We start from the raw sequence: 27059 nt of genomic DNA on the forward strand, positions 1-27059 counted from the left end.
CACACACAGGCCTGATATCACAGTGACTCCTCCCCTTCCGGCCCGTGTCCCCGCCCTTTCCTGCGTGTGTCGGCCATCGAGCAGCAGCCCGGAGCCGGCCTCAGCATGGTGAGTTGGGGCAGCGGGGAGGAGTAGCGGCGCTGCCGGAGCTGCTGTACCCGGGAGAGGCTGCGGGGAGTGAGGGAAGGCCGGTCGGGGGTGTCCTCCTCGTGTCTCCGGGCCCCGCCTACTCCTCCCTGCCTCCACGTGCCGCCTCGTGTCCTCCTCTATGTCCCAGCAGCCTCTCCCCTCACAGTGCGGCCTCCGTGTCCCCTCCGCATATCTCTCCTCACACGACAGAACAGCTCCTGAGCGCGGCTGTGATTTGTGGGGGAGGCTGGGCTCTATAGGCAGTCCCTATAGAGTTAGAATAAAAAGTTGTCCGAGCGAAGCGAGGACCGAGCCCGCAGCCCAGCGAGCGAAGCGAGCGGGCAAGGGGACACTGATTCTACTAACAAGGGGTATATCACTTTAAATGTATGCTGTTCTGTCAATGTATGCTAGTTAGTTGGAACACTGCCTCTGTATGGGGATTCCGCCTTGGGTTCTCTTTACAGGTATCACCGAAACAACTTTTCTTATGTCTTTGGATTCAACCTATTTATCAGAGAATGCAACCCGACCAGACCCTATTCTTACACAGAACCCCCCCCCCCCCCTCTTGATCAACTAATAACCCCAAACTTTATTAGCAGAAGTTGGCGCTAAGGAGACTAGAACACCTAAGCTGCAAGTTCCAAAGAGGGAATCCCAAGACCCTCAAAAATCAACTATAAACAATTTACAAATAAGGAACACGCGCTAGTGATAATGATTTAATCTATAAAATTCTCATCTACATAGATAAAATGGTAAAAAAAACCACACCTATAACAAAACACTCATGCCTTTCATACTATTCACAATCATACCATAAATTCATCAGGTGTATCAAAAACCTCTTCCTAATGCTAGGTATACACCATACAATTTTCTGTTAGATTCTTCTGTTAGCTTTTTTCCATGTTGTAGGTAAATCTATCTGCCAGGTAAATCTAAGAGGAAATCTAACAGAAAATTGTATGGTGTGTACCTAGCATAACAACCTGAGCTAATTAAGATCTACACCTAGATTCTAGATTGCTTGTTGGCAGTCCTTAATAGCATAGGATTCCTGGAGCATAGAAAAAAGGCTTTTTTCTTTCTTTCCAGCAACTATTCCAAAAATAGATCGTATATTAAGATCCTATTCATGAGAAGAGTTGATCAATTTTGTGCAATAAACAGGTGTCAGTTCCAACAGTGCATCACTCAGCCTCAGTGGATTCAGCCCGTTTGATATGTGCTGTCAGTTTTTCACACAGGCATCTTTTAAGACTTTATAAGTCACACTGCATAGATCAGCCTCAGTGGATTCAGCCCGTTTCATATGTGCTAACAGTCTCGTTTACAAACGTAGATCTTAATTAGCTCAGGTTGTTAGGAAGAGGCTTTTGATACACCTGATGAATTTATGGTATGATTGTGAATAGTATGAAAGGCATGAGTGTTTTGTTATAGGTGTGGTTTTTTTTAGCATTTTATCTATGTACATGAGAATTTTATAGATTAAATTATTATCACTAGCGCGTGTTCCTTATTTATAAACTAATAACCCCGCCTGGAGGGAACAATCCCCCCTCTGCTCAACTAATAACCCCCCCCCCCCCCTGGAGGGAACAATCCCCCCTCTGCTCGACTAATAACCCCCCCTGAAGGGAACAATCCCCCCCCTCTGCTCAACTAATAAACCCCCCCCCCCCCCGGGGGGAACAATCCCCCTTCTACCTCAATAGGCTCCGTGGTGTCAAAAAATGACAGGCGTGTTAAAGCGGGATTGTCACCATAAAAATCTAATTTCAACAGCAACTGGTCTGAGTGTATTCAGTTATAAAGATGCTAATCCTGCATTCAAGGCTTTTTCTGCTGTTATGCTTTGGAGTTATCACATACTTTAGGAGCACTGGCCCTTTAATAGTCAGTGCCAAACAGTAGCATGCTGGGGGTTCTTTTTATCTATAATACATTCCTCCTTCCATTTCCCTGTCAAGCTGCTTATCTGAAACACAATCCTCTATTCACTTGTGTTTACAAGCAAAGCTGAGGTGACTCAGTGAATGGAGGAGAAAAGAAAAAAACTTAAGGGCAGAAATGACATCAGGATTTAGCCTCAAACTGTGAGCAAAAGACATGGTTCCCACCAGGAACAGAATTCTCCTCTTTTACTACCTAGCATTCACTGAAAGCAAAACTTGGACAGTACAATACATGTTATGCAAGTAGATCAAGTATTTACTTATGTGGTGTTTTTTTTTTTCTTTCTTTCCCTGGCATTGTATGGCTAATCCTTCTGCTTTAACAGAAAGAAGCCACGCCTACGCAGACATACTCTGTCCTTATGGCAAGTTGCAAAATATAATGGGTTACAAAATCCCTCATTACACCGCCTGCCCATATTCCTCCATCCTCTCACAGTGCGACCTCTGTACCCTCACAATGCTGCCTGCAGTCCACTGTAACCTTCCCCCCCCCCCCCCCCCCCCCCGGGATACACAGCCATCCTCATCACAGGGCCCCCAGAGACGGGGAGGGGGGCTGCTTATTTGAGGCTTCTATCAGCCCCCCCCCCCAATCTGCAGTCTGTCAGGCCCCCCCCCCACAGTCTATCAGTGTGCCCCTCTGCAGTCTTGGTAGATCGGGAGCAGGACCAGTGGTAGATTGGTGGCCCATATCATTCTACTGCATTTAACAGTATACCACTACAGTTTGACTTTCATGACATTCCCTGCTGGAATCTATTGAGAATTGATCTGATGTGTGTGGCACAGGAATGCCACACACGTCAGCTTTGCTTTTTTTGCCATTTGTGGTTCTGTTGTATATTGTCAATAAGACCCTTTGTCCTCATATCGATGGTTTGCTGAGTTACCAGGCCATTTATTAAGACTGATCATGTGGTCTCTTTGCATGTGAAGCAGTGTTTATGCGATGATGGTGTAATTTGCGTCTTACCTGGTATTCAGCGACAGTTGCCTGCTGTCATTCTGCTGATACTGTGGGCTGACGACAATAGAGTCTGAGCATTCAGTGTGACAATGTACAGGTTTGCTGTGTGTTGCATTATAAATAACACATGTTTCTTTCCCCAGGCGTGTGCTCGTCCATTGATAACGGTCTACTCCGAGAAGGGAGAAGCCACCGGCAAGAATGTGACTATGCCGGCAGTGTTCAAGGCTCCCATACGCCCAGATATAGTCAACTTTGTCCACACCAACATGCGCAAGAACAGCAGACAGCCGTATGCAGTGAGCGAACTCGCTGGTATGTGCTCCCGATATGTTATTCTGCACCTAGAATTGCAAGTAGCTGTAATGATTCTGCACATCTGTAAATCCTTTCTGGGATTTGTCTTTCATATGATGAGCTTCACTTCATTGGTCCGTGTTTCTGAAGCTAATGATCTCTCTTGAAGTTCTGATAACTGCCTCTTTGGGTGACTGTAAAGTTGTGGGGAAATACCCTTGTCTGATAGTTTGTGTTTTCAGGCCACCAGACCAGTGCTGAGTCCTGGGGAACTGGCAGGGCTGTTGCCCGTATTCCTCGTGTTCGTGGTGGTGGAACTCATCGCTCTGGCCAGGGTGCATTCGGAAACGTATCCTTTGGAGTGGAGGGAAATGTATTGTGTGGCGGTTGTAGCTTGCAGTGATGTGGTAATTTGCGCCTTACTCCTCACTTGGCGACAGTTGCCTGCTGTCATAATGCTTGTGTGGATGGCTGACGATAACCTGAGATCTGAGCAAGATATCACACATTTGGGACTTTCCTTCTCGCTACAATTAGCTTTCCTTAATAAGTCTCTGTAGATGTGCCGTGGAGGACGTATGTTTGCCCCGACAAAGACCTGGAGACGCTGGCATCGTAGAATCAATACAACCCAGAAGCGATATGCCGTCTGCTCTGCACTGGCTGCATCAGCTTTACCTGCCCTGGTCATGTCTAAAGGTAAGTGGCAGACAGATGTGTCCATCAGTAGGGGCTGTAACCTCTCCACATGATGATTTCCACTTCTGGTCCGTGTTTCTGAAAGCCGTGATTTCAGTGGAAGTTCTGATGAGTTGTGGTCTTCAGCCCCCATCTCCAGTGCTGGTAAATGGTGTATTGTGTGTAATATACAGGTGACGATCATGTGGCCCAATCAGTGCTACGTCACCCTCTGACGGGTGGAATAGTTCATGTCCTCCCCAGTCTACAGACAGTCTTCTTATGGAGCGTAAAAACCAGGAACACCAAGAGCCCCAATAGTGTAATATGTACTGGTAAATGGTTACTAGATGGAGTAAATAGTAATACTCACAAACCAGGGTTACCATTAGGCAACCACTGTAAAGGCAGGTGGGGAGATTGTCCTGACCCCGCTCAGGAATAAGAAGTCGCTCTCTGTATATGAGAAAAAGGGGGTTCAACCCTCCACCCAGGGTGGACTCAATAGTATGCAGGAGAACAGAGGCGCAAAAAGGATAAAGGGAAGCTAAATGAGCTTAAAAACCAAATTGTTGGTAAATAGAGGAGGTAGTGGTGGACTTACCTCCTCCAAGTAGAAACACAACGACTGTAGTAAACACAGTCAAAATATTTTATTTATGAACTCCAAATATGCAACGCGTTTTGCAGGTTTGATCCCGCTTCATCAGGCAACAACGGAGCAATAGCATATGTGGTCAGTAGAAGAGCCAGGCACCTCTGTGAGGTGCCTGGCTCTTCTACTGACCACATATGCTAATGCTCCGTTGTTGTTGCCTGATGAAGCGGGATCAAACCTGCGAAACGCGTTGCATATTTGGAGTTCATAAATAAAATATTTTGACTGTGTTTACTACAGTCGTTGTGTTTCTACTTTGAGGAGGTAAGTCCACCACTACCTCCTCTATTTACCAACAATTTGGTTTTTAAGCTCATTTAGCTTCCTTTTATTCTTTTGGCGCCTCTGTTCTCCTGCATAATTCTTATGCAGCGTTTTGTGTATTTGTATACTCAGGGCACCGCATTGAGGAGATCCCGGAGGCCCCTTTGGTTTAGTCTTATGCAGCATGTTGTGTATTTCCTTTCAGGGCACCGTATTGAGGAGATCCCGGAGGCCCCTTTGGTTTAGTCTTATGCAGCATGTTGTGTATTTCCTTTCAGGGCATGGCATTGAGGAGATCCCAGAGGTCCCTTCGGTTTAGTCTTATGCAGCGTGTTGTGTATTTCCTTTCAGGGCACCGCATTGAGGAGATCCCGGAGGTCCCTTTGGTTTAGTCTTATGCAGCATGTTGTGTATTTCCTTTCAGGGCATGGCATTGAGGAGATCCCGGAGGTCCCTTTGGTTTAGTCTTATGGAGAGTGTTGTGTATTTCCTTTCATGGCACCGCATTGAGGAGATCCCGGAGGTCCCTTTGGTTTAGTCTTATGGAGTGTGTTGTGTATTTCCTTTCAGGGCACCGCATTGAGGAGATCCCGGAGGCCCCTTTGGTTTAGTCTTATGCAGCATGTTGTGTATTTACTTTCAGGGCACCGCATTGAGGAGATCCCGGAGGTCCCTTTGGTTTAGTCTAAGGCCCGGTTCACATTAGCGGTTGTTTGCCAAACGGACCGGATGACCTGACCGGATCCGGATCGGAACCGTACGGTTCTGATCCGGATCCGGTCAGGTTGCATCAGGTGGTAATCAGGATGCGATCCGGATCCGTTTGGCAAAGTTAACGTAAAAAAAAAAAAAAAATGTTGGTCTTGGAGGTCAGCAGAAGGGGGACCTGTGGAATCAGGCCCTCTGCTGTTTAGCACTCACCTCCACCTCCGACATGCTGCCAACATCCTGCCAACACCTCCAGCTCGTGCTGCTCCACTCCAAAATGCTTGCCCATGTGTCCCCAGCCAATATCGCCGCAAAAATCCGCATAGGAGGTGGGGTAGAACATCCGGATTTCTCAGCCAGTGTGTTGTGCGGCCTCCGGTTCCCATTTGTTTGTATTGGCCGGATGGTGCAGTCCGGCTCCGCCCCGGATACGGCTGCCGGAGGGGCCGGATGAAAAAATAGCGCATGTTGGAACGGAGTCCGGATCCGGTCCGGCTCCGGTTCTGCAGAACGGACCCATGTGAACGGACGCATAGGCTTTAATTGCTATGCCGTGCGTCCGTTCCGTCCGTTCTGCAGGCGGTGCGGCTCCGGCACGGCGATTCCGGAGGGCCACCGCAAGTGTGAACCGGGCCTTATGGAGTGTGTTGTGTATTTCCTTTCAGGGCACCGCATTGAGGAGATCCCGGAGGTCCCTTTGGTTTAGTCTTATGCAGCGTGTTTTGTATTTCCTTTCAGGGCACCGCATTGAGGAGATCCCGGAGGTCCCTTTGGTGGTCGAGGATAAAGTTGAAAGCTACAAGAAGACAAAGGAAGCAGTGTTACTGCTGAAAAAGATCAAAGCCTGGAATGACATCAAGAAGGTGGGCGGGGCTTCCGTAACGTCTAGTGTAGACAATACAGGCCAGCAAGATTTTCAGGGTTACTGCCTCCTAGCAGCTGAATTATTTAGTGTGCACCTGAAGTGACCCTTAGCATGAGGATAAACTTCTGTATATGCAGCACTTATACAACCTAGATTGTGCCTCTGGTCTCCCTTTTTGCCCCCTGTAAAGGGTAATCATCCCTCTGTGGGCAGGGCTTGGCCTCGTACACATGCCCAGTTTCTGCTGTTCAGTAATTGGTCAGTTACAGATTTGGGAATGAGTACTGTACAGACATACAACTCTGCTGTAGCTAAACTGTGCAATGCTTTGTGGGTGGGAAGGAGAAACCGCAGCCCTGACTACAAAGGAAGATGGTGCAGTGATCTGTAGCTTGCCACTAAGCGATCTGATTTGGTGGATAATGAAGGGGGCCATTGTATAAACGATATTCTGCGTTTAGTGGACCTAAAATGATCTTGTCTGAGTGTTAGCTACGCATGTGGGAGGTTTGTCACCCTGGTAACCACTGGCTATAAACATTACTGACATTCTCCAAGGTACCCACTGGCCGTAAACATTACTGACATTCTCCATGGTAACCCTGGCCGTAAACATTACTGACATTCTCCATGATAACCCTGGCTGTAAACATTACTGACATTCTCCATGGTAACCCTGGCTGTAAACATTAGTGACATACTCCATGGTAACCCTGGCTATAAACTTTACTGACAGAAGAGAGTTGGTAAGGAGTAACGTATGGGTGCTGAATATAATGTAGCAGTGTCTGCCAGTAAGGCTGTGTTCCCACTTGTGTGGGAGTGGATAGTGTAGTAGTGTCTGCTCCGGTGGTTAGGCTGTAGCCTGGGGAAGGTGAGTTTAAACCACACACGCATACACTGCTTACGCATGCACACACATGCACACACTGATTTCACACACGTACATGCACACACTGCTTACACACAGACGCGCGCGCACACATGTACACAGAAACGCGCACACGTCTATCATTACTGTTGCTATCATTAATACAATCCTTTAACCTTCCTGGCGGTCAATTAAAGAGAGTCTGAAGCGAGAATAAATCTCACTTCAGACCTCATAGATAGCAGGGGCATGTGTGCCCCTGCTAAACCGCCGCTATCGCGCTGCGTAACGGGGGTCCCTTCACCCCCAAATCCCCTCCGTAAAGCGGGGGAGCGCTTCCGCATTGGAGCAGGGCTAACGGCTGCAGCCCTGCCTCCAGTCGCGTCTATCAGACGCATATCTCCGCCTCTCCCCACCCCTCTGTCTTCCTTCACTGAGAGGGGCGGGGGAGAGGCGGCGATGCGCGTCTGATAGACGCGACTGGAGGCAGGGCTGCAGACGTTAGCCCTGCCTCCAGGAAGGGAAGATTTACGACCAAGTCTTGCAGGGGTGGGTTTGGGGGTGAAGGGACCCCCGTTTAGCGGCGCAATAGCGCCGGTTTAGCAGGGGCACACATGCCCCTGCTAAGTATGAGCTCTGAAGCGAGATTTATTCACTTCAGAGTCTCTTTAAAACCGCCAGGGGGCAGCGCAGCACAATTTTATTTTATTTTTTTTTCAATCGTAGCTAGCGCTGGCTACATGACAGCCGCTGAGCTGCGGCATCCCCCTCCGATCGCCTCAGGCTGCGCAATGGGGGGGGGGGGGGGGGGGGCGGAGCGGAGGCAATCGGGCACTGCACGCAGCTAGCAAAGTGCTAGCTGCGTGTAATAAAAAAAATTGTGCAAATCGGCCCATCAGGGCCTGAAAAATCCTCCTGTGCGACATAGCCCGAGCTGAGCTCGGGCTTACCGCCAGGAAGGTTAAAGTCTCTCCCTCCACACACTATATGGGGGAATGCGTCCATCTGCCTGGGAGTATCGCGGGTGGTACAGAAGTGCGGCCCGCTTCCCACAACAGATCCTATGGATCCATTGCGCATTTATAAAATGGGAGCCGTTCACTGTCTAGCATTTAATGGGACAGACGATCATGTCCGTTCTGCGCTCAAGTGGGAACAGAGTTTACAGGACAACTGTAGTGACGCGAATATGGAGGCTGCCATATTTATTTCCTCGATAACAGTTACCTGGAATGCCTGCTGATCTATTTAGCTGCAGTAGTGTCTGAATAACTCCGGAAACAAGCATGCAGCTAGTCTGTCAGATCTGACAATGTCAAACACCTGATCTGCTGCATGCTTGTTCAGGGGCTATGGCTAAAAGTATTAGAGGACCAGCAGGGCTGCCAGGCAACTGGTATTGTTTAAAAAGAATGAGAAGCCGCGGTCATTGTGAACAGTCACACCCATGCTTCACTTTCATGTACGCTTAGAAACAAAAAATGACTGCGGACATCTTTTAGCCGATTAGTAAAATTACACCTACATACATTTGTTAATGAAAAGACCCACACTTTAAAAATTAACTCCTTCCCTCCCACACTCTCCGATAGTACCCCCTAAAAAATTTGCATTGACCACTTGAGGACCACAGGCTTACACACCCCCCTAGTGACCAGACTATTTACAATTTAGTGCTCTGTACCTTTAATAGCTTGCTGCAGAGCCATACGATGTGGCATACCATTCCCCCGCCCCCTTTTTTGCCCACCTACAGAGCTTTGTTGGTGGGCTCTGATCACTGCTGCCATGCTTACTTTTATATTTATTTTTGAATTCATTTTTGTTTTTCAATACTCCCCCTCCCCATCAGCAAATCAGGGTGATCCTCTCTTAGGCATCAGCCAGTGAGAGGGGATCGCTCTTGTGCTTCTCCAGCTGAGTGACATGGCTGTCCCCAGTACATCGCTGCCGTAGATCGCAGCGCTGTATAATGCAAATAGACAGCGACTTCACCATCTAACAGTCTCCGATCGGCGATCGCCAATGATGGAGCGGAGCTGGGGAGAACCGGCAGCCGGTGCACATTGTGGGGTCAGGTAGTGATCTGTGAGCTCTCTGTGTGTGACTCGTGTTGCTGCAGATGAGTGAAAGCTGTTTTATGCTGGATTCACATCCCTCTGAGCCCTGTTAATACACAGCTGTCTGTCGCTACTACTGGGACAAATTACAACTTAAGCTAAAGTCTCACTTTCACGCCAAGAGGCAGGCTTGCTGCAATGTCCCCTTCCCCCACCCCATTCACTACCATCAAGGATTGAAGGGGCAGGGAAATATCACCATATTTAATGAAAGCATGTGACCACTGCCATGAGCTGTAACCAGGTGTGTTTCCCTGTCAGGTCTATGCTTCTCAGCGCATGCGTGCCGGCAAGGGTAAAATGAGGAACCGCCGCCGTATCCAGCGCAGGGGTCCCTGTGTCGTCTTCAACGAAAATAACGGCATCATCAAAGCCTTCAGAAATATCCCAGGTAACCGCCCTATCCATCCATCCCCTGCTGATATCCTTCAGCATTCGTGCACAAGCATTCCTCTCCATCCATCACCCGCTGATATCCTCCAGCATTCATGCACAAGCATTCCTCTCCATCCATCCCCTGCTGATATCCTTCAGCATTCGTGCACAAGCATTCCTCTCCATCCATCACCCGCTGATATCCTTCAGAATTCGTGCACAAGCATTCCTCTCCATCCATCACTCGCTGATATCCTTCATTTGAGCACCTCTCCATCCATCACCCGCTGATATCCTTCAGCATTCGTGCACAAGCATTCCTCTCCATCCATCACCCACTGACATCCTTCAGCATTCATGCACAAGCATTCCTCTCCATCCATCCCCTGCTGATATCCTTCAGCATTCATGCACAAGCATTCCTCTCCATCCATCACCTGCTGATATCCTTCAGCATTCATGCACAAGCATTCCTCTCCATCCATCACCTGCTGATATCCTTCAGCATTCATGCACAAGCATTCCTCTCCATCCATCCCCTGCTGATATCCTTCAGCATTCATGCACAAGCATTCCTCTCCATCCATCCCCTGCTGATATCTTTCAGCATTCGTGCACAAGCATTCCTCTCCATCCATCACCTGCTGATAGCCTTCAGCATTCATGCACAAGCATTCCTCTCCATCCATCCCCTGCTGATATCTTTCAGCATTCGTGCACAAGCATTCCTCTCCATCCATCCCCTGCTGATATCTTTCAGCATTCGTGCACAAGCATTCCTCTCCATCCATCACCCACTGACATCCTTCAGCATTCATGCACTAGCATTCCTATCCATCCATCCATCCCCTGCTGATATCCTTCAGCATTCATGCATTAGCATTGCTCTCCATCCATTCCCCGCTGATATCCTTCAGCATTCATGCACAAGCATTCCTCTCCATCCATCGCCTGCTGATAACCTTCAGCATTCGTGCACAAGCATACCACTCCGTCCATCACCCGCTGATATCCTTCAGCATTCGTGCACAAGCATTCCACTCTATCCATCACCCGCTGATATCCTTCAGCATTTGTGCACAAGCATTCCTCTCCATCCATCCCCTGCTGATATCCTTCAGCATTCATGCACAAGCATTGCTCTCCATCCATATCCCGCTGATATCCTTCAGCATTCATGCACAAGCATTCCTCTCCATCCATCACCTGCTGATAGCCTTCAGCATTCATGCACAAGCATTCCTCTCCATCCATCACCGGCTGACATCCTTCAGCATTCATGCACAAGCATTCCTCTCCATCCATCACCGGCTGACATCCTTCAGCATTCATGCACAAGCATTCCTCTCCATCCATCACCGGCTGACATCCTTCAGCATTCGTGCACAAGCATTCCTCCACCCATCACCCGCTGATATCTTTCAGCATTCCTGCACAAGCATTCCTCTCCATCCCCTGCTGATATCCTTCAGCATTCGTGCACAAGCATTCCTCTCCATCCATCTCCTGCTGATATCCTTCAGCATTCATGCACAAGCATTCCTCCACCCATAACCCGCTGATATTCTGCAGAATCTCCATTTGTGCACAAGCATTCCTGTAACTGGAGTCCTGTCCCCTTGCAGGAATCACGCTCCTCAATGTAAACAAGCTGAACCTTCTGAGGCTCGCTCCAGGGGGTCATGTTGGCCGCTTCTGCATCTGGACAGAGAGTGCCTTCCGCAAGCTGGACAATCTCTATGGAACATGGCGCAAACCTGCTTCTCTGAAGGCCGACTACAAGTATGTCTTCCATGTTACAGCTCTCCTGTCAGTGCCTTGTGTTGTCACATTTATGGCCATGGCCGTTGCTGGGGTGATTAGTGCTTTAGCTGCTGTAGACGTGATGATTTCCACTTCTGGTCCGTGTTTCTGAATCTCTGTGATATCTGTGGAAGTTCTGATCTCCAGTGTCCTCTATCTCTTCCTGCTTTGTGAAGACCTTTTCTCCTGTTACTATTTCATGTTCTTTGTTTTTCTAGCCTCCCCATGCACAAAATGACAAACACAGATCTGAGCCGGATCCTGAAGTCTCAAGAAATCCAGAAGGCTCTGCGTGCGCCTATGTAAGTTACGCAACTCGTCTAAGACTTCAGTGACACCTTATTCCCACTACAGACAATACAGAGCATTTATATCACTCTTTCCTCCTGGGGACTCGAAGCACTTCAGAGCTGCAGCCACTTGGGGCATGCTCCACAGGCGATCAGTATTGCCCAAACTCTCCTTACTGTTTTACCTAGCGGCTTGAGACCAAATTTGAATCCTGGTCAAAAGCAAAATCCTTACTAGTTAAAGGAAAACTGTAGTGAGAGGAATATGGAGGCTGCCATATTTATTTCCTGTTAAACAATACCAGTTGCCTGGCAGCCCTGCTGATCTTGTTGGCTGCAGTAGTGTCTGTTGTTTTTTACTGCTACGGCACAATAACCATTTTGCTTTAATTGCATAAATCCAGGTGGGGTCCCAGTCATCTTTTCTACTTTGCAGTAGTGTCTGAATCACACACCTGAAACAAGCATGCAGCAAATCCAGTGACACTTCAGTCAGAACACCTGATCTGCATGCTTGTTCAGGGACTACGGCTAAATTAGAAGCAGAGGATCAGCAAGACTGCCAGGAACCTGCTAATAAAAGAAACGCATATGACAGCCTCCATGTCTCACTTCAGTTCTCCTTTAACATGCATATTGCAAGGATTGTAATTTAATCCTGTGACTGCTGCCAATAGTGTGATTAGATTCTCACTGAATTGTGACCACACTGTTTGTTTATTATTTGCTTGCATTTCCTTAGTATACAGTTGCATGGAAGTTTGTTAGCACATCAGATTTGCATTGTGCAGTGCAGGCGAGGCCTCCAGCATCTCACAAGATGCATTTCCTTAGTATACAGTTGCATGGAAGTTTGTTAGCACATCAGATTTGCATTGTGCAGTGCAGGCGAGGCCTCCAGCATCTCACAAGATGCATTTCCTTAGTATACAGTTGCATGGAAGTTTGTTAGCACATCCGATTTGCATTGTGCAGTGCAGGCGGGGCCTCCAGCATCTCACAAGATGCATTTCCTTAGTATACAGTTGCATGGAAGTTTGTTAGCACATCAGATTTGCATTGTGCAGTGCAGGCGGGGCCTCCAGCATCTCACAAGATGCATTTCCTTAGTATACAGTTGCATGGAAGTTTGTTAGCACATCCGATTTGCATTGTGCAGTGCAGGCGGGGCCTCCAGCATCTCACAAGATGCATTTCCTTAGTATACAGTTGCATGGAAGTTTGTTAGCACATCAGATTTGCATTGTGCAGTGCAGGCGGGGCCTCCAGCATCTCACAAGATGCATTTCCTTAGTATACAGTTGCATGGAAGTTTGTTAGCACATCCGATTTGCATTGTGCAGTGCAGGCGGGGCCTCCAGCATCTCACAAGATGCATTTCCTTAGTATACAGTTGCATGGAAGTTTGTTAGCACATCAGATTTGCATTGTGCAGTGCAGGCGGGGCCTCCAGCATCTCACAAGATGCATTTCCTTAGTATACAGTTGCATGGGAGTTTGTTAGCACATCAGATTTGCATTGTGCAGTGCAGGCGAGGCCTCCAGCATCTCACAAGATACATTTCCTTAGTATACAGTTGCATGGAAGTTTGTTAGCACATCAGATTTGCATTGTGCAGTGCAGGCGAGGCCTCCAGCATCTCACAAGATGCCTTTCCTTAGTATACAGTTGCATGGAAGTTTGTTAGCACATCAGATTTGCATTGTGCAGTGCAGACGAGGCCTCCAGCATCTCACAAGATGCATTTCCTTAGTATACAGTTGCATGGGAGTTTGTTAGCACATCAGATTTGCATTGTGCAGGCGAGGCCTCCAGCATCTCACAAGATGCATTTCCTTAGTATACAGTTGCATGGAAGTTTGTTAGCACATCAGATTTGCATTGTGCAGTGCAGGCGGGGCCTCCAGCATCTCACAAGATGCATTTCCTTAGTATACAGTTGCATGGAAGTTTGTTAGCACATCAGATTTGCATTGTGCAGTGCAGGCGAGGCCTCCAGCATCTCACAAGATGCATTTCCTTAGTATACAGTTGTATGGAAGTTTGTTAGCACATCAGATTTGCATTGTTCAGTGCAGGCGAGGCCTCCAGCATCTCACAAGGTACATTTCCTTAGTATACAGTTGCATGGAAGTTTGTTAGCACATCAGATTTGCATTGTTCAGTGCAGGCGAGGCCTCCAGCATCTCACAAGGTACATTTCCTTAGTATACAGTTGCATGGAAGTTTGTTAGCACATCAGATTTGCATTGTTCAGTGCAGGCGAGGCCTCCAGCATCTCACAAGATACATTTCCTTAGTATACAGTTGCATGGAAGTTTGTTAGCACATCAGATTTGCATTGTGCAGTGCAGGCGGGGCCTCCAGCATCTCACAAGATGCATTTCCTTAGTATACAGTTGCATGGAAGTTTGTTAGCACATCAGATTTGCATTGTGCAGGCGGGGCCTCCAGCATCTCACAAGGTACATTTCCTTAGTATACAGTTGCATGGAAGTTTGTTAGCACATCAGATTTGCATTGTGCAGGCGAGGCCTCCAGCATCTCACAAGATACATTTCCTTAGTATACAGTTACATGGAAGTTTGTTAGCACATCAGATTTGCATTGTGCAGGCGAGGCCTCCAGCATCTCACAAGATGCATTTCCTTAGTATACAGTTGCATGGAAGTTTGTTAGCACATCAGATTTGCATTGTGCAGGCGGGGCCTCCAGCATCTCACAAGGTACATTTCCTTAGTATACAGTTGCATGGAAGTTTGTTAGCACATCAGATTTGCATTGTGCAGTGCAGGCGAGGCCTCCAGCATCCCACAAGATGCATTCCTTAGTATACAGTTGCATGGAAGTTTGTTAGCACATCAGATTTGCATTGTGCAGTGCAGGCGAGGCCTCCAGTATCTCACAAGATGCATTTCCTTAGTATACAGTTACATGGAAGTTTGTTAGCACATCAGATTTGCATTGTGCAGGCGGGGCCTCCAGCATCTCACAAGATGCATTTCCTTAGTATACAGTTGCATGGAAGTTTGTTAGCGCGTCAGATTTGCATTGTGCAGTGCAGGCGAGGCCTCCAGCATCTCACAAGGTACATTTCCTTAGTATACAGTTGCATGGAAGTTTGTTAGCACATCAGATTTGCATTGTGCAGTGCAGGCGAGGCCTCCAGCATCTCACAAGATGCCTTTCCTTAGTATACAGTTGCATGGAAGTTTGTTAGCACATCAGATTTGCATTGTGCAGTGCAGGCGAGGCCTCCAGCATCTCACAAGGTACATTTCCTTAGTATATAGTTGCATGGAAGTTTGTTAGCACATCAGATTTGCATTGTGCAGTGCAGGCGAGGCCTCCAGCATCTCACAAGATGCATTTCCTTAGTATATAGTTGCATGGAAGTTTGTTAGCACATCAGATTTGCATTGTGCAGTGCAGGCGGGGCCTCCAGCATCTCACAAGATGCATTTCCTGAGTATATAGTTGCATAGAAGTTTGTTAGCACATCAGATTTGCATTGTGCAGTGCAGGCGAGGCCTCCAGCATCTCACAAGATGCATTTCCTTAGTATATAGTTGCATAGAAGTTTGTTAGCACATCAGATTTGCATTGTGCAGTGCAGGCGAGGCCTCCAGCATCTCACAAGATGCCTTTCCTTAGTATACAGTTGCATGGAAGTTTGTTAGCACATCAGATTTGCATTGTGCAGTGCAGGCGGGGCCTCCAGCATCTCACAAGATGCATTTCCTTAGTATACAGTTGCATGGAAGTTTGTTAGCGCGTCAGATTTGCATTGTGCAGTGCAGGCGAGGCCTCCAGCATCTCACAAGATGCATTTCCTTAGTATACAGTTGCATGGAAGTTTGTTAGCGCGTCAGATTTGCATTGTGCAGTGCAGGCGAGGCCTCCAGCATCTCACAAGATGCATTTCCTTAGTATACAGTTGCATGGAAGTTTGTTAGCACATCAGATTTGCATTGTGCAGTGCAGGCGGGGCCTCCAGCATCTCACAAGATGCATTTCCTTAGTATACAGTTGCATGGAAGTTTGTTAGCGCGTCAGATTTGCATTGTGCAGTGCAGGCGAGGCCTCCAGCATCTCACAAGATACATTTCCTTAGTATACAGTTGCATGGAAGTTTGTTAGCACATCAGATTTGCATTGTGCAGGCGAGGCCTCCAGCATCTCACAAGATACATTTCCTTAGTATACAGTTGCATGGAAGTTTGTTAGCACGTCAGATTTGCATTGTGCGGTGCAGGCGGGGCCTCCAGCATCTCACAAGATGCATTTCCTTAGTATACAGTTGCATGGAAGTTTGTTAGCACATCAGATTTGCATTGTGCAGGCGAGGCCTCCAGTATATCACAAGATACATTTCCTTAGTATACAGTTGCATGGGAGTTTGTTAGCACATCAGATTTGCATTGTGCAGGCGAGGCCTCCAGTATCTCACAAGATACATTTCCTTAGTATACAGTTGCATGGAAGTTTGTTAGCGTGTCAGATTTGCATTGTGCAGACGAGGCCTCCAGCATCCCACAAGATGCATTTCCTTAGTATACAGTTGCATAGAAGTTAGCACGTCAGATTTGCATTGTGCAGTGCAGACGAGGCCTCCAGCATCTCACAAGATGCATTTCCTTAGTATACAGTTGCATGGAAGTTTGTTAGCGTGTCAGATTTGCATTGTGCAGTGCAGGCCTCCAGCATCTCACAAGATGCATTTCCTTAGTATACAGTTGCATGGAAGTTTGTTAGCACGTCAGATTTGCATTATGCAGTGCAGGCGAGGCCTCCAGTATCTCACAAGATACATTTCCTTAGTATACAGTTGCATGGAAGTTTGTTAGCACGTCAGATTTGCATTGTGCAGTGCAGGCGAGGCCTCCAGCATCTCACAAGATGCGTTTCCTTAGTATACAGTTGCATGGAAGTTTGTTAGCGTGTCAGATTTGCATTGTGCAGACGAGGCCTCCAGCATCCCACAAGATGCATTTCCTTAGTATACAGTTGCATGGAAGTTTGTTAGCACGTCAGATTTGCATTGTGCAGTGCAGGCGAGGCCTCCAGCATCCCACAAGATGCATTCCTTAGTATACAGTTGCATGGAAGTTTGTTAGCACATCAGATCTGCATTGTGCAGTGCAGGCGAGGCCTCCAGTATCTCACAAGATGCATTTCCTTAGTATACAGTTGCATGGAAGTTTGTTAGCGCATCAGATTTGCATTGTGCAGTGCAGGCGAGGCCTCCAGCATCTCACAAGATGCCTTTCCTTAGTATACAGTTGCATGGAAGTTTGTTAGCACATCAGATTTGCATTGTGCAGGCGAGGCCTCCAGCATCTCACAAGATGCATTTCCTTAGTATACAGTTGCATGGAAGTTTGTTAGCACATCAGATTTGCATTGTGCAGTGCAGGCGAGGCCTCCAGCATCTCACAAGATGCATTTCCTTAGTATACAGTTGCATGGAAGTTTGTTAGCACATCAGATTTGCATTGTGCAGGTGGGGCCTCCAGCATCTCGCAAGATGCATTTCCTTAGTATACAGTTGCATGGAAGTTTGTTAGCACATCAGATTTGCATTGTGCAGTGCAGGCGGGGCCTCCAGCGTCTCACAAGATGCATTTCCTTAGTATACAGTTGCATGGAAGTTTGTTAGCACATCAGATTTGCATTGTGCAGTGCAGGCGAGGCCTCCAGCATCCCACAAGATGCATTTCCTTAGTATACAGTTGCATGGAAGTTTGTTAGCACGTCAGATTTGCATTGTGCAGTGCAGGCGAGGCCTCCAGCATCCCACAAGATGCATTCCTTAGTATACAGTTGCATGGAAGTTTGTTAGCGCATCAGATTTGCATTGTGCAGTGCAGGCGAGGCCTCCAGCATCTCACAAGATGCATTTCCTTAGTATACAGTTGCATGGAAGTTTGTTAGCACATCAGATTTGCATTGTGCAGTGCAGGCGAGGCCTCCAGCATCCCACAAGCTACATTTCCTTAGTATACAGTTGCATGGAAGTTTGTTAGCGCATCAGATTTGCATTGTGCAGTGCAGGCGAGGCCTCCAGCATCTCACAAGATGCATTTCCTTAGTATACAGTTGCATGGAAGTTTGTTAGCACATCAGATTTGCATTGTGCAGTGCAGGCGAGGCCTCCAGCATCTCACAAGATGCATTTCCTTAGTATACAGTTGCATGGAAGTTTGTTAGCACATCAGATTTGCATTGTGCAGGCGAGGCCTCCAGCATCTCACAAGATGCATTTCCTTAGTATACAGTTGCATGGAAGTTTGTTAGCACATCAGATTTGCATTGTACAGTGCAGACGAGGCCTCCAGCATCTCACAAGATGCATTTCCTTAGTATACAGTTGCATGGAAGTTTGTTAGCGCATCAGATTTGCATTGTGCAGTGCAGACGAGGCCTCCAGCATCTCACAAGATTCATTTCCTTAGTATACAGTTGCATGGAAGTTTGTTAGCACGTCAGATTTGCATTGTGCAGTGCAGGCGGGGCCTCCAGCATCTCACAAGAAACATTTAATGATGAGCTCACTTCATTGGTCCGTGTTTATGAAACTTTGTGACTTGAGTGGAAGTTCTGATAAGCCAATCAGCATAGAATACATTTTGTGTATATATAATGAGAAAGATGCTTGTGTGGCATTTCCTGTAACGTGCTTGTGTGGCATTTACAGTAAGAAGGTGAAGCGCAGAGAACTGAAGAAGAATCCTCTGAAGAACCTGAGAATATTGATGAGGCTGAATCCATATGCAAAGACCGCCAAACGCAATGCAATCCTGCGGCAGGCTGACAATGTGAGTACCAGGAGAATTATTTCTGTAGGGATGGTCCAAACACAGGGTGATTATTCACACAGTCACCACACACACACATGGTAATCTAGGTAATAAGAGGTGATATAGGAAGTATACAAGAGAGCATCAATTGTTAGATGACCCGGGATGGATACCTCACCCTGGCTGTATATTCTAAAGGGACAAAGTATCCCTCAAACATGGCCAGGCAACATATAGATATACACCCCTGGTCACATGGCCAGGCAACATATAGATATATAGCCCTGGTCACATGGCCAGGCAGCATAGCATATAGATGTATAGCTCTGGTCACATGAACAGGCAGCATAGCATATAGATATATATAGCCCTGGTCACATGGCCAGGCAACATATAGATATACACCCCTGGTCACATGGCCAGGCAACATATAGATATACAGTCCTGGTCACATGGCCAGGCAACATATAGATATACAGCCCTGGTCACATGGCCAGGCAGCATAGCATATAGATATATATATATAGCCCTGGTCACATGGCCAGGCAGCATAGCCTATAGATATATAGCCCTGGTCACATGGCCAGGCAGCATAGCCTATAGATATATAGCCCTGGTCACATGGCCAGGCAGCATAGCATATAGATGTATAGCTCTGGTCACATGGCCAGGCAGCATAGCATATAGATGTATAGCTCTGGTCACATGGCCAGGCAGCATAGCATATAGATATATATCCCTGGTCACATGGCCAGGCAGCATAGCATATAGATGTATAGCCCTGATCACATGGCCAGGCAGCATAGCATATAGATGTATAGCCCTGGTCACATGGTCAGGCAGCATAGCATATAGATGTATAGCCCTGGTCACATGGCCAGGCAGCATAGCATATAGATGTATAGCCCTGATCACATGGCCAGGCAGCATAGCATATAGATGTATAGCTCTGGTCACATGGTCAGGCAGCATAGCATATAGATGTATAGCCCTGGTCACATGGTCAGGCAGCATAGCATATAGATGTATAGCTCTGGTCACATGGCCAGGCAGCATAGCATATAGATGTATAGCCCTGGTCACATGGCCAGGCAGCATAGCATATAGATATATAGCCCTGGTGACATGGCCAGGCAGCATAGCATATAGATATATATAGCCCTGGTCACATGGCCAGGCAGCATAGCATATAGATATATAGCCCTGGTCACATGGCCAGGCAGCATAGCATATAGATGTATAGCTCTGGTCACATGGCCAGGCAGCATAGCATATAGATGTATAGCTCTGGTCACATGGCCAGGCAGCATAGCATATAGATGTATAGCCCTGGTCACATGGCCAGGCAGCATAGCATATAGATGTATAGCCCTGATCACATGGCCAGGCAGCATAGCATATAGATGTATAGCTCTGGTCACATGGTCAGGCAGCATAGCATATAGATGTATAGCCCTGGTCACATGGTCAGGCAGCATAGCATATAGATGTATAGCTCTGGTCACATGGCCAGGCAGCATAGCATATAGATGTATAGCCCTGGTCACATGGCCAGGCAGCATAGCATATAGATATATAGCCCTGGTGACATGGCCAGGCAGCATAGCATATAGATATATATAGCCCTGGTCACATGGCCAGGCAGCATAGCATATAGATATATAGCCCTGGTCACATGGCCAGGCAGCATAGCATATAGATGTATAGCCCTGGTCACATGGCCAGGCAGCATAGCATATAGATGTATAGCTCTGGTCACATGGCCAGGCAGCATAGCATATAGATGTATAGCCCTGGTCACATGGCCAGGCAGCATAGCATATAGATGTATAGCCCTGGTCACATGGCCATGCAGCATACCATATAGATGTATAGCCCTGGTCACATGGCCAGGCAGCATATAGATATATAGCCCTGGTCACATGGACAGGCAGCATAGCATATAGATGTATAGCCCTGGTCACATGGCCAGGCAGCATAGCATATAGATGTATAGCCCTGGTCACATGGCCAGGCAGCATAGCATATAGATGTATAGCTCTGGTCACATGGCCAGGCAGCATAGCATATAGATGTATAGCTCTGGTCACATGGCCAGGCAGCATAGCATATAGATGTATAGCCCTGGTCACATGGCCAGGCAGCATATAGATATATAGCCCTGGTCACATGGACAGGCAGCATAGCATATAGATGTATAGCCCTGGTCACATGGCCAGGCAGCATAGCATATAGATGTATAGCCCTGGTCACATGGCCAGGCAGCATATAGATATACAGCCCTGGTCACATGGCCAGGTAGCATAGCATATAGATATATAGCCCTGGTCACATGGCCAGGCAGCATAGCATATAGATGTATAGCTCTGGTCACATGGCCAGGCAGCATAGCATATAGATGTATAGCTCTGGACACATGGTCAGGCAGCATAGCATATAGATGTATAGCCCTGGTCACATGGCCAGGCAGCACAGCATATAGATATATAGCCCTGGTCACATGGCCAGGCAGCATAGCATATAGATATATAGCCCTGGTCACATGGCCAGGCAGCATAGCATATAGATGTATAGCTCTGGTCACATGGCCAGGCAGCATAGCATATAGATATATAGCCCTGGTCACATGGCCAGGCAGCATAGCATATAGATGTATAGCTCTGGTCACATGGCCAGGCAGCATAGCATATAGATGTATAGCTCTGGACACATGGTCAGGCAGCATAGCATATAGATGTATAGCCCTGGTCACATGGCCAGGCAGCATAGCATATAGATGTATAGCCCTGGTCACATGGCCAGGCAGCATAGCATATAGATGTATAGCTCTGGTCACATGGCCAGGCAGCATAGCATATAGATATATAGCCCTGGTCACATGGCCAGGCAGCATAGCATATAGATGTATAGCTCTGGTCACATGGCCAGGCAGCATAGCATATAGATGTATAGCCCTGGTCACATGGCCAGGCAGCATAGCATATAGATGTATAGCCCTGGTCACATGGCCAGACAGCATAGCATATAGATGTATAGCCCTGGTCACATGGCCAGGCAGCATAGCATATAGATGTATAGCCCTGGTCACATGGCCAGGCAGCACAGCATATAGATGTATAGCTCTGGTCACATGGCCAGGCAGCACAGCATATAGATGTATAGCTCTGGTCACATGGCCAGGCAGCATAGCATATAGATGTATAGCTCTGGTCACATGGCCAGGCAGCATAGCATATAGATGTATAGCCCTGGTCACATGGCCAGGCAGCATAGCATATAGATATATAGCCCTGGTCACATGGCCAGGCAGCATAGCATATAGATATATAGCCCTGGTCACATGGCCAGGCAGCATAGCATATAGATATATAGCCCTGGTCACATGGCCAGGCAGCATAGCATATAGATATATAGCCCTGGTCACATGGCCAGGCAGCATAGCATATAGATATATAGCCCTGGTCACATGGCCAGGCAGCATAGCATATAGATATATAGCCCTGGTCACATGGCCAGGCAGCATAGCATATAGATGTATAGCCCTGGTCACATGGCCAGGCAGCATAGCATATAGATGTATAGCTCTGGTCACATGGCCAGGCAGCATAGCATATAGATGTATAGCTCTGGTCACATGGTCAGGCAGCATAGCATATAGATGTATAGCTCTGGTCACATGGCCAGGCAGCATAGCATATAGATATATATCCCTGGTCACATGGCCAGGCAGCATAGCATATAGATGTATAGCCCTGATCACATGGCCAGGCAGCATAGCATATAGATGTATAGCCCTGGTCACATGGTCAGGCAGCATAGCATATAGATGTATAGCCCTGGTCACATGGCCAGGCAGCATAGCATATAGATGTATAGCCCTGATCACATGGCCAGGCAGCATAGCATATAGATGTATAGCTCTGGTCACATGGTCAGGCAGCATAGCATATAGATGTATAGCCCTGGTCACATGGTCAGGCAGCATAGCATATAGATGTATAGCTCTGGTCACATGGCCAGGCAGCATAGCATATAGATGTATAGCCCTGGTCACATGGCCAGGCAGCATAGCATATAGATATATAGCCCTGGTGACATGGCCAGGCAGCATAGCATATAGATATATATAGCCCTGGTCACATGGCCAGGCAGCATAGCATATAGATATATAGCCCTGGTCACATGGCCAGGCAGCATAGCATATAGATGTATAGCTCTGGTCACATGGCCAGGCAGCATAGCATATAGATGTATAGCTCTGGTCACATGGCCAGGCAGCATAGCATATAGATGTATAGCTCTGGTCACATGGCCAGGCAGCATAGCATATAGATGTATAGCCCTGGTCACATGGCCAGGCAGCATAGCATATAGATATATAGCCCTGATCACATGGCCAGGCAGCATAGCATATAGATGTATAGCTCTGGTCACATGGTCAGGCAGCATAGCATATAGATGTATAGCCCTGGTCACATGGTCAGGCAGCATAGCATATAGATGTATAGCTCTGGTCACATGGCCAGGCAGCATAGCATATAGATGTATAGCCCTGGTCACATGGCCAGGCAGCATAGCATATAGATATATAGCCCTGGTGACATGGCCAGGCAGCATAGCATATAGATATATATAGCCCTGGTCACATGGCCAGGCAGCATAGCATATAGATATATAGCCCTGGTCACATGGCCAGGCAGCATAGCATATAGATGTATAGCCCTGGTCACATGGCCAGGCAGCATAGCATATAGATGTATAGCTCTGGTCACATGGCCAGGCAGCATAGCATATAGATGTATAGCCCTGGTCACATGGCCAGGCAGCATAGCATATAGATGTATAGCCCTGGTCACATGGCCATGCAGCATACCATATAGATGTATAGCCCTGGTCACATGGCCAGGCAGCATATAGATATATAGCCCTGGTCACATGGACAGGCAGCATAGCATATAGATGTATAGCCCTGGTCACATGGCCAGGCAGCATAGCATATAGATGTATAGCCCTGGTCACATGGCCAGGCAGCATAGCATATAGATGTATAGCCCTGGTCACATGGCCAGGCAGCATAGCATATAGATGTATAGCTCTGGTCACATGGCCAGGCAGCATAGCATATAGATGTATAGCTCTGGTCACATGGCCAGGCAGCATAGCATATAGATGTATAGCTCTGGTCACATGGCCAGGCAGCATAGCATATAGATGTATAGCTCTGGTCACATGGCCAGGCAGCATAGCATATAGATGTATAGCCCTGGTCACATGGCCAGGCAGCATATAGATATATAGCCCTGGTCACATGGACAGGCAGCATAGCATATAGATGTATAGCCCTGGTCACATGGCCAGGCAGCATAGCATATAGATGTATAGCCCTGGTCACATGGCCAGGCAGCATATAGATATACAGCCCTGGTCACATGGCCAGGTAGCATAGCATATAGATATATAGCCCTGGTCACATGGCCAGGCAGCATAGCATATAGATGTATAGCTCTGGTCACATGGCCAGGCAGCATAGCATATAGATGTATAGCTCTGGACACATGGTCAGGCAGCATAGCATATAGATGTATAGCCCTGGTCACATGGCCAGGCAGCACAGCATATAGATATATAGCCCTGGTCACATGGCCAGGCAGCATAGCATATAGATATATAGCCCTGGTCACATGGCCAGGCAGCATAGCATATAGATGTATAGCTCTGGTCACATGGCCAGGCAGCATAGCATATAGATATATAGCCCTGGTCACATGGCCAGGCAGCATAGCATATAGATGTATAGCTCTGGTCACATGGCCAGGCAGCATAGCATATAGATGTATAGCTCTGGACACATGGTCAGGCAGCATAGCATATAGATGTATAGCCCTGGTCACATGGCCAGGCAGCATAGCGTATAGATGTATAGCTCTGGTCACATGGCCAGGCAGCATAGCATATAGATGTATAGCTCTGGTCACATGGCCAGGCAGCATAGCATATAGATATATAGCCCTGGTCACATGGCCAGGCAGCATAGCATATAGATGTATAGCCCTGGTCACATGGCCAGGCAGCATAGCATATAGATGTATAGCTCTGGTCACATGGCCAGGCAGCATAGCATATAGATATATAGCCCTGGTCACATGGCCAGGCAGCATAGCATATAGATGTATAGCTCTGGTCACATGGCCAGGCAGCATAGCATATAGATGTATAGCCCTGGTCACATGGCCAGGCAGCATAGCATATAGATGTATAGCCCTGGTCACATGGCCAGGCAGCATAGCATATAGATGTATAGCCCTGGTCACATGGCCAGGCAGCATAGCATATAGATGTATAGCCCTGGTCACATGGCCAGGCAGCACAGCATATAGATGTATAGCTCTGGTCACATGGCCAGGCAGCATAGCATATAGATGTATAGCTCTGGTCACATGGCCAGGCAGCATAGCATATAGATGTATAGCTCTGGTCACATGGCCAGGCAGCATAGCATATAGATGTATAGCCCTGGTCACATGGCCAGGCAGCATAGCATATAGATGTATAGCCCTGGTCACATGGCCAGGCAGCACAGCATATAGATATATAGCCCTGGTCACATGGCCAGGCAGCATAGCATATAGATATATAGCCCTGGTCACATGGCCAGGCAGCATAGCATATAGATGTATAGCTCTGGTCACATGGCCAGGCAGCATAGCATATAGATATATAGCCCTGGTCACATGGCCAGGCAGCATAGCATATAGATGTATAGCTCTGGTCACATGGCCAGGCAGCATAGCATATAGATGTATAGCTCTGGACACATGGTCAGGCAGCATAGCATATAGATGTATAGCCCTGGTCACATGGCCAGGCAGCATAGCGTATAGATGTATAGCTCTGGTCACATGGCCAGGCAGCATAGCATATAGATGTATAGCTCTGGTCACATGGCCAGGCAGCATAGCATATAGATGTATAGCCCTGGTCACATGGCCAGGCAGCATAGCATATAGATGTATAGCCCTGGTCACATGGCCAGGCAGCATAGCATATAGATGTATAGCTCTGGTCACATGGCCAGGCAGCATAGCATATAGATATATAGCCCTGGTCACATGGCCAGGCAGCATAGCATATAGATGTATAGCTCTGGTCACATGGCCAGGCAGCATAGCATATAGATGTATAGCCCTGGTCACATGGCCAGGCAGCATAGCATATAGATGTATAGCCCTGGTCACATGGCCAGGCAGCATAGCATATAGATGTATAGCCCTGGTCACATGGCCAGGCAGCATAGCATATAGATGTATAGCCCTGGTCACATGGCCAGGCAGCACAGCATATAGATGTATAGCTCTGGTCACATGGCCAGGCAGCATAGCATATAGATGTATAGCTCTGGTCACATGGCCAGGCAGCATAGCATATAGATGTATAGCTCTGGTCACATGGCCAGGCAGCATAGCATATAGATGTATAGCCCTGGTCACATGGCCAGGCAGCATAGCATATAGATGTATAGCCCTGGTCACATGGCCAGGCAGCATAGCATATAGATATATAGCCCTGGTCACATGGCCAGGCAGCATAGCATATAGATATATAGCCCTGGTCACATGGCCAGGCAGCATAGCATATAGATATATAGCCCTGGTTACATGGCCAGGCAGCATAGCATATAGATATATAGCCCTGGTCACATGGCCAGGCAGCATAGCATATAGATATATAGCCCTGGTCACATGGCCAGGCAGCATAGCATATAGATGTATAGCCCTGGTCACATGGCCAGGCAGCATAGCATATAGATGTATAGCTCTGGTCACATGGCCAGGCAGCATAGCATATAGATGTATAGCCCTGGTCACATGGCCAGGCAGCATAGCATATAGATGTATAGCCCTGGTCACATGGCCAGGCAGCATAGCATATAGATGTATAGCTCTGGTCACATGGCCAGGCAGCATAGCATATGTATAGATATAAGATTCTTCTGGCTGCAGCTATTTTCCTTATGGTGTTGGTCAGCTTTATATGGTACATTTTCTGCTCTCCATCTTCTGGAAGTCAGTCCGGAGAATGTCCTGGCTGAGATAGCGGATGTGTTCCTGTGTAATATCCAAGCATTGTTTCCTCTCTACAGATTAAGAAAAAGAAGGAAAAAAAGGAGGGAATTGCCGCCCGTGCAGCCGCCGCCCCTGCAGCAGCGAAAGCCTCCTAAATGTTCAGCGCTCTGGAGATGTTACCATTAAAAGCTGTTCTATTTAAA

The 27059-nt window shown here is 47.6% G+C and overlaps 1 protein-coding gene and 6 non-coding genes across 7 annotated transcripts; all 7 read left to right on the forward strand.

Moving 5' to 3' along the window:
• RPL4 (ribosomal protein L4) lies at positions 1-27059 on the forward strand. The gene is made up of 10 exons (XM_068249160.1): positions 1-108; positions 3207-3378; positions 3603-3709; positions 3921-4059; positions 6407-6531; positions 9786-9915; positions 11525-11681; positions 11921-12004; positions 18691-18811; positions 26934-27059. The coding sequence occupies exons 1-10, from the start codon at positions 106-108 to the stop codon at positions 27009-27011; spliced, it is 1116 nt and encodes a 371-aa protein (XP_068105261.1). The 5' UTR covers positions 1-105; the 3' UTR covers positions 27012-27059.
• Positions 3042-3140, forward strand: LOC137529205 (small nucleolar RNA SNORD16). Its single transcript, XR_011023628.1, has one exon. It is a non-coding gene; the product is annotated as a small nucleolar RNA SNORD16 (small nucleolar RNA).
• Positions 3469-3539, forward strand: LOC137529198 (small nucleolar RNA SNORD18). Its single transcript, XR_011023621.1, has one exon. It is a non-coding gene; the product is annotated as a small nucleolar RNA SNORD18 (small nucleolar RNA).
• On the forward strand, positions 3756-3856 carry LOC137529207 (small nucleolar RNA SNORD16). Its single transcript, XR_011023630.1, has one exon. It is a non-coding gene; the product is annotated as a small nucleolar RNA SNORD16 (small nucleolar RNA).
• On the forward strand, positions 4104-4172 carry LOC137529194 (small nucleolar RNA SNORD18). The gene has a single exon (XR_011023617.1). It is a non-coding gene; the product is annotated as a small nucleolar RNA SNORD18 (small nucleolar RNA).
• Positions 11777-11846, forward strand: LOC137529196 (small nucleolar RNA SNORD18). Its single transcript, XR_011023619.1, has one exon. It is a non-coding gene; the product is annotated as a small nucleolar RNA SNORD18 (small nucleolar RNA).
• LOC137529200 (small nucleolar RNA SNORD18) lies at positions 18531-18601 on the forward strand. Its single transcript, XR_011023623.1, has one exon. It is a non-coding gene; the product is annotated as a small nucleolar RNA SNORD18 (small nucleolar RNA).

This window comes from Hyperolius riggenbachi, chromosome 8 (assembly GCF_040937935.1).
Source record: "Hyperolius riggenbachi isolate aHypRig1 chromosome 8, aHypRig1.pri, whole genome shotgun sequence".
Taxonomy (NCBI): domain Eukaryota; kingdom Metazoa; phylum Chordata; class Amphibia; order Anura; family Hyperoliidae; genus Hyperolius; species Hyperolius riggenbachi.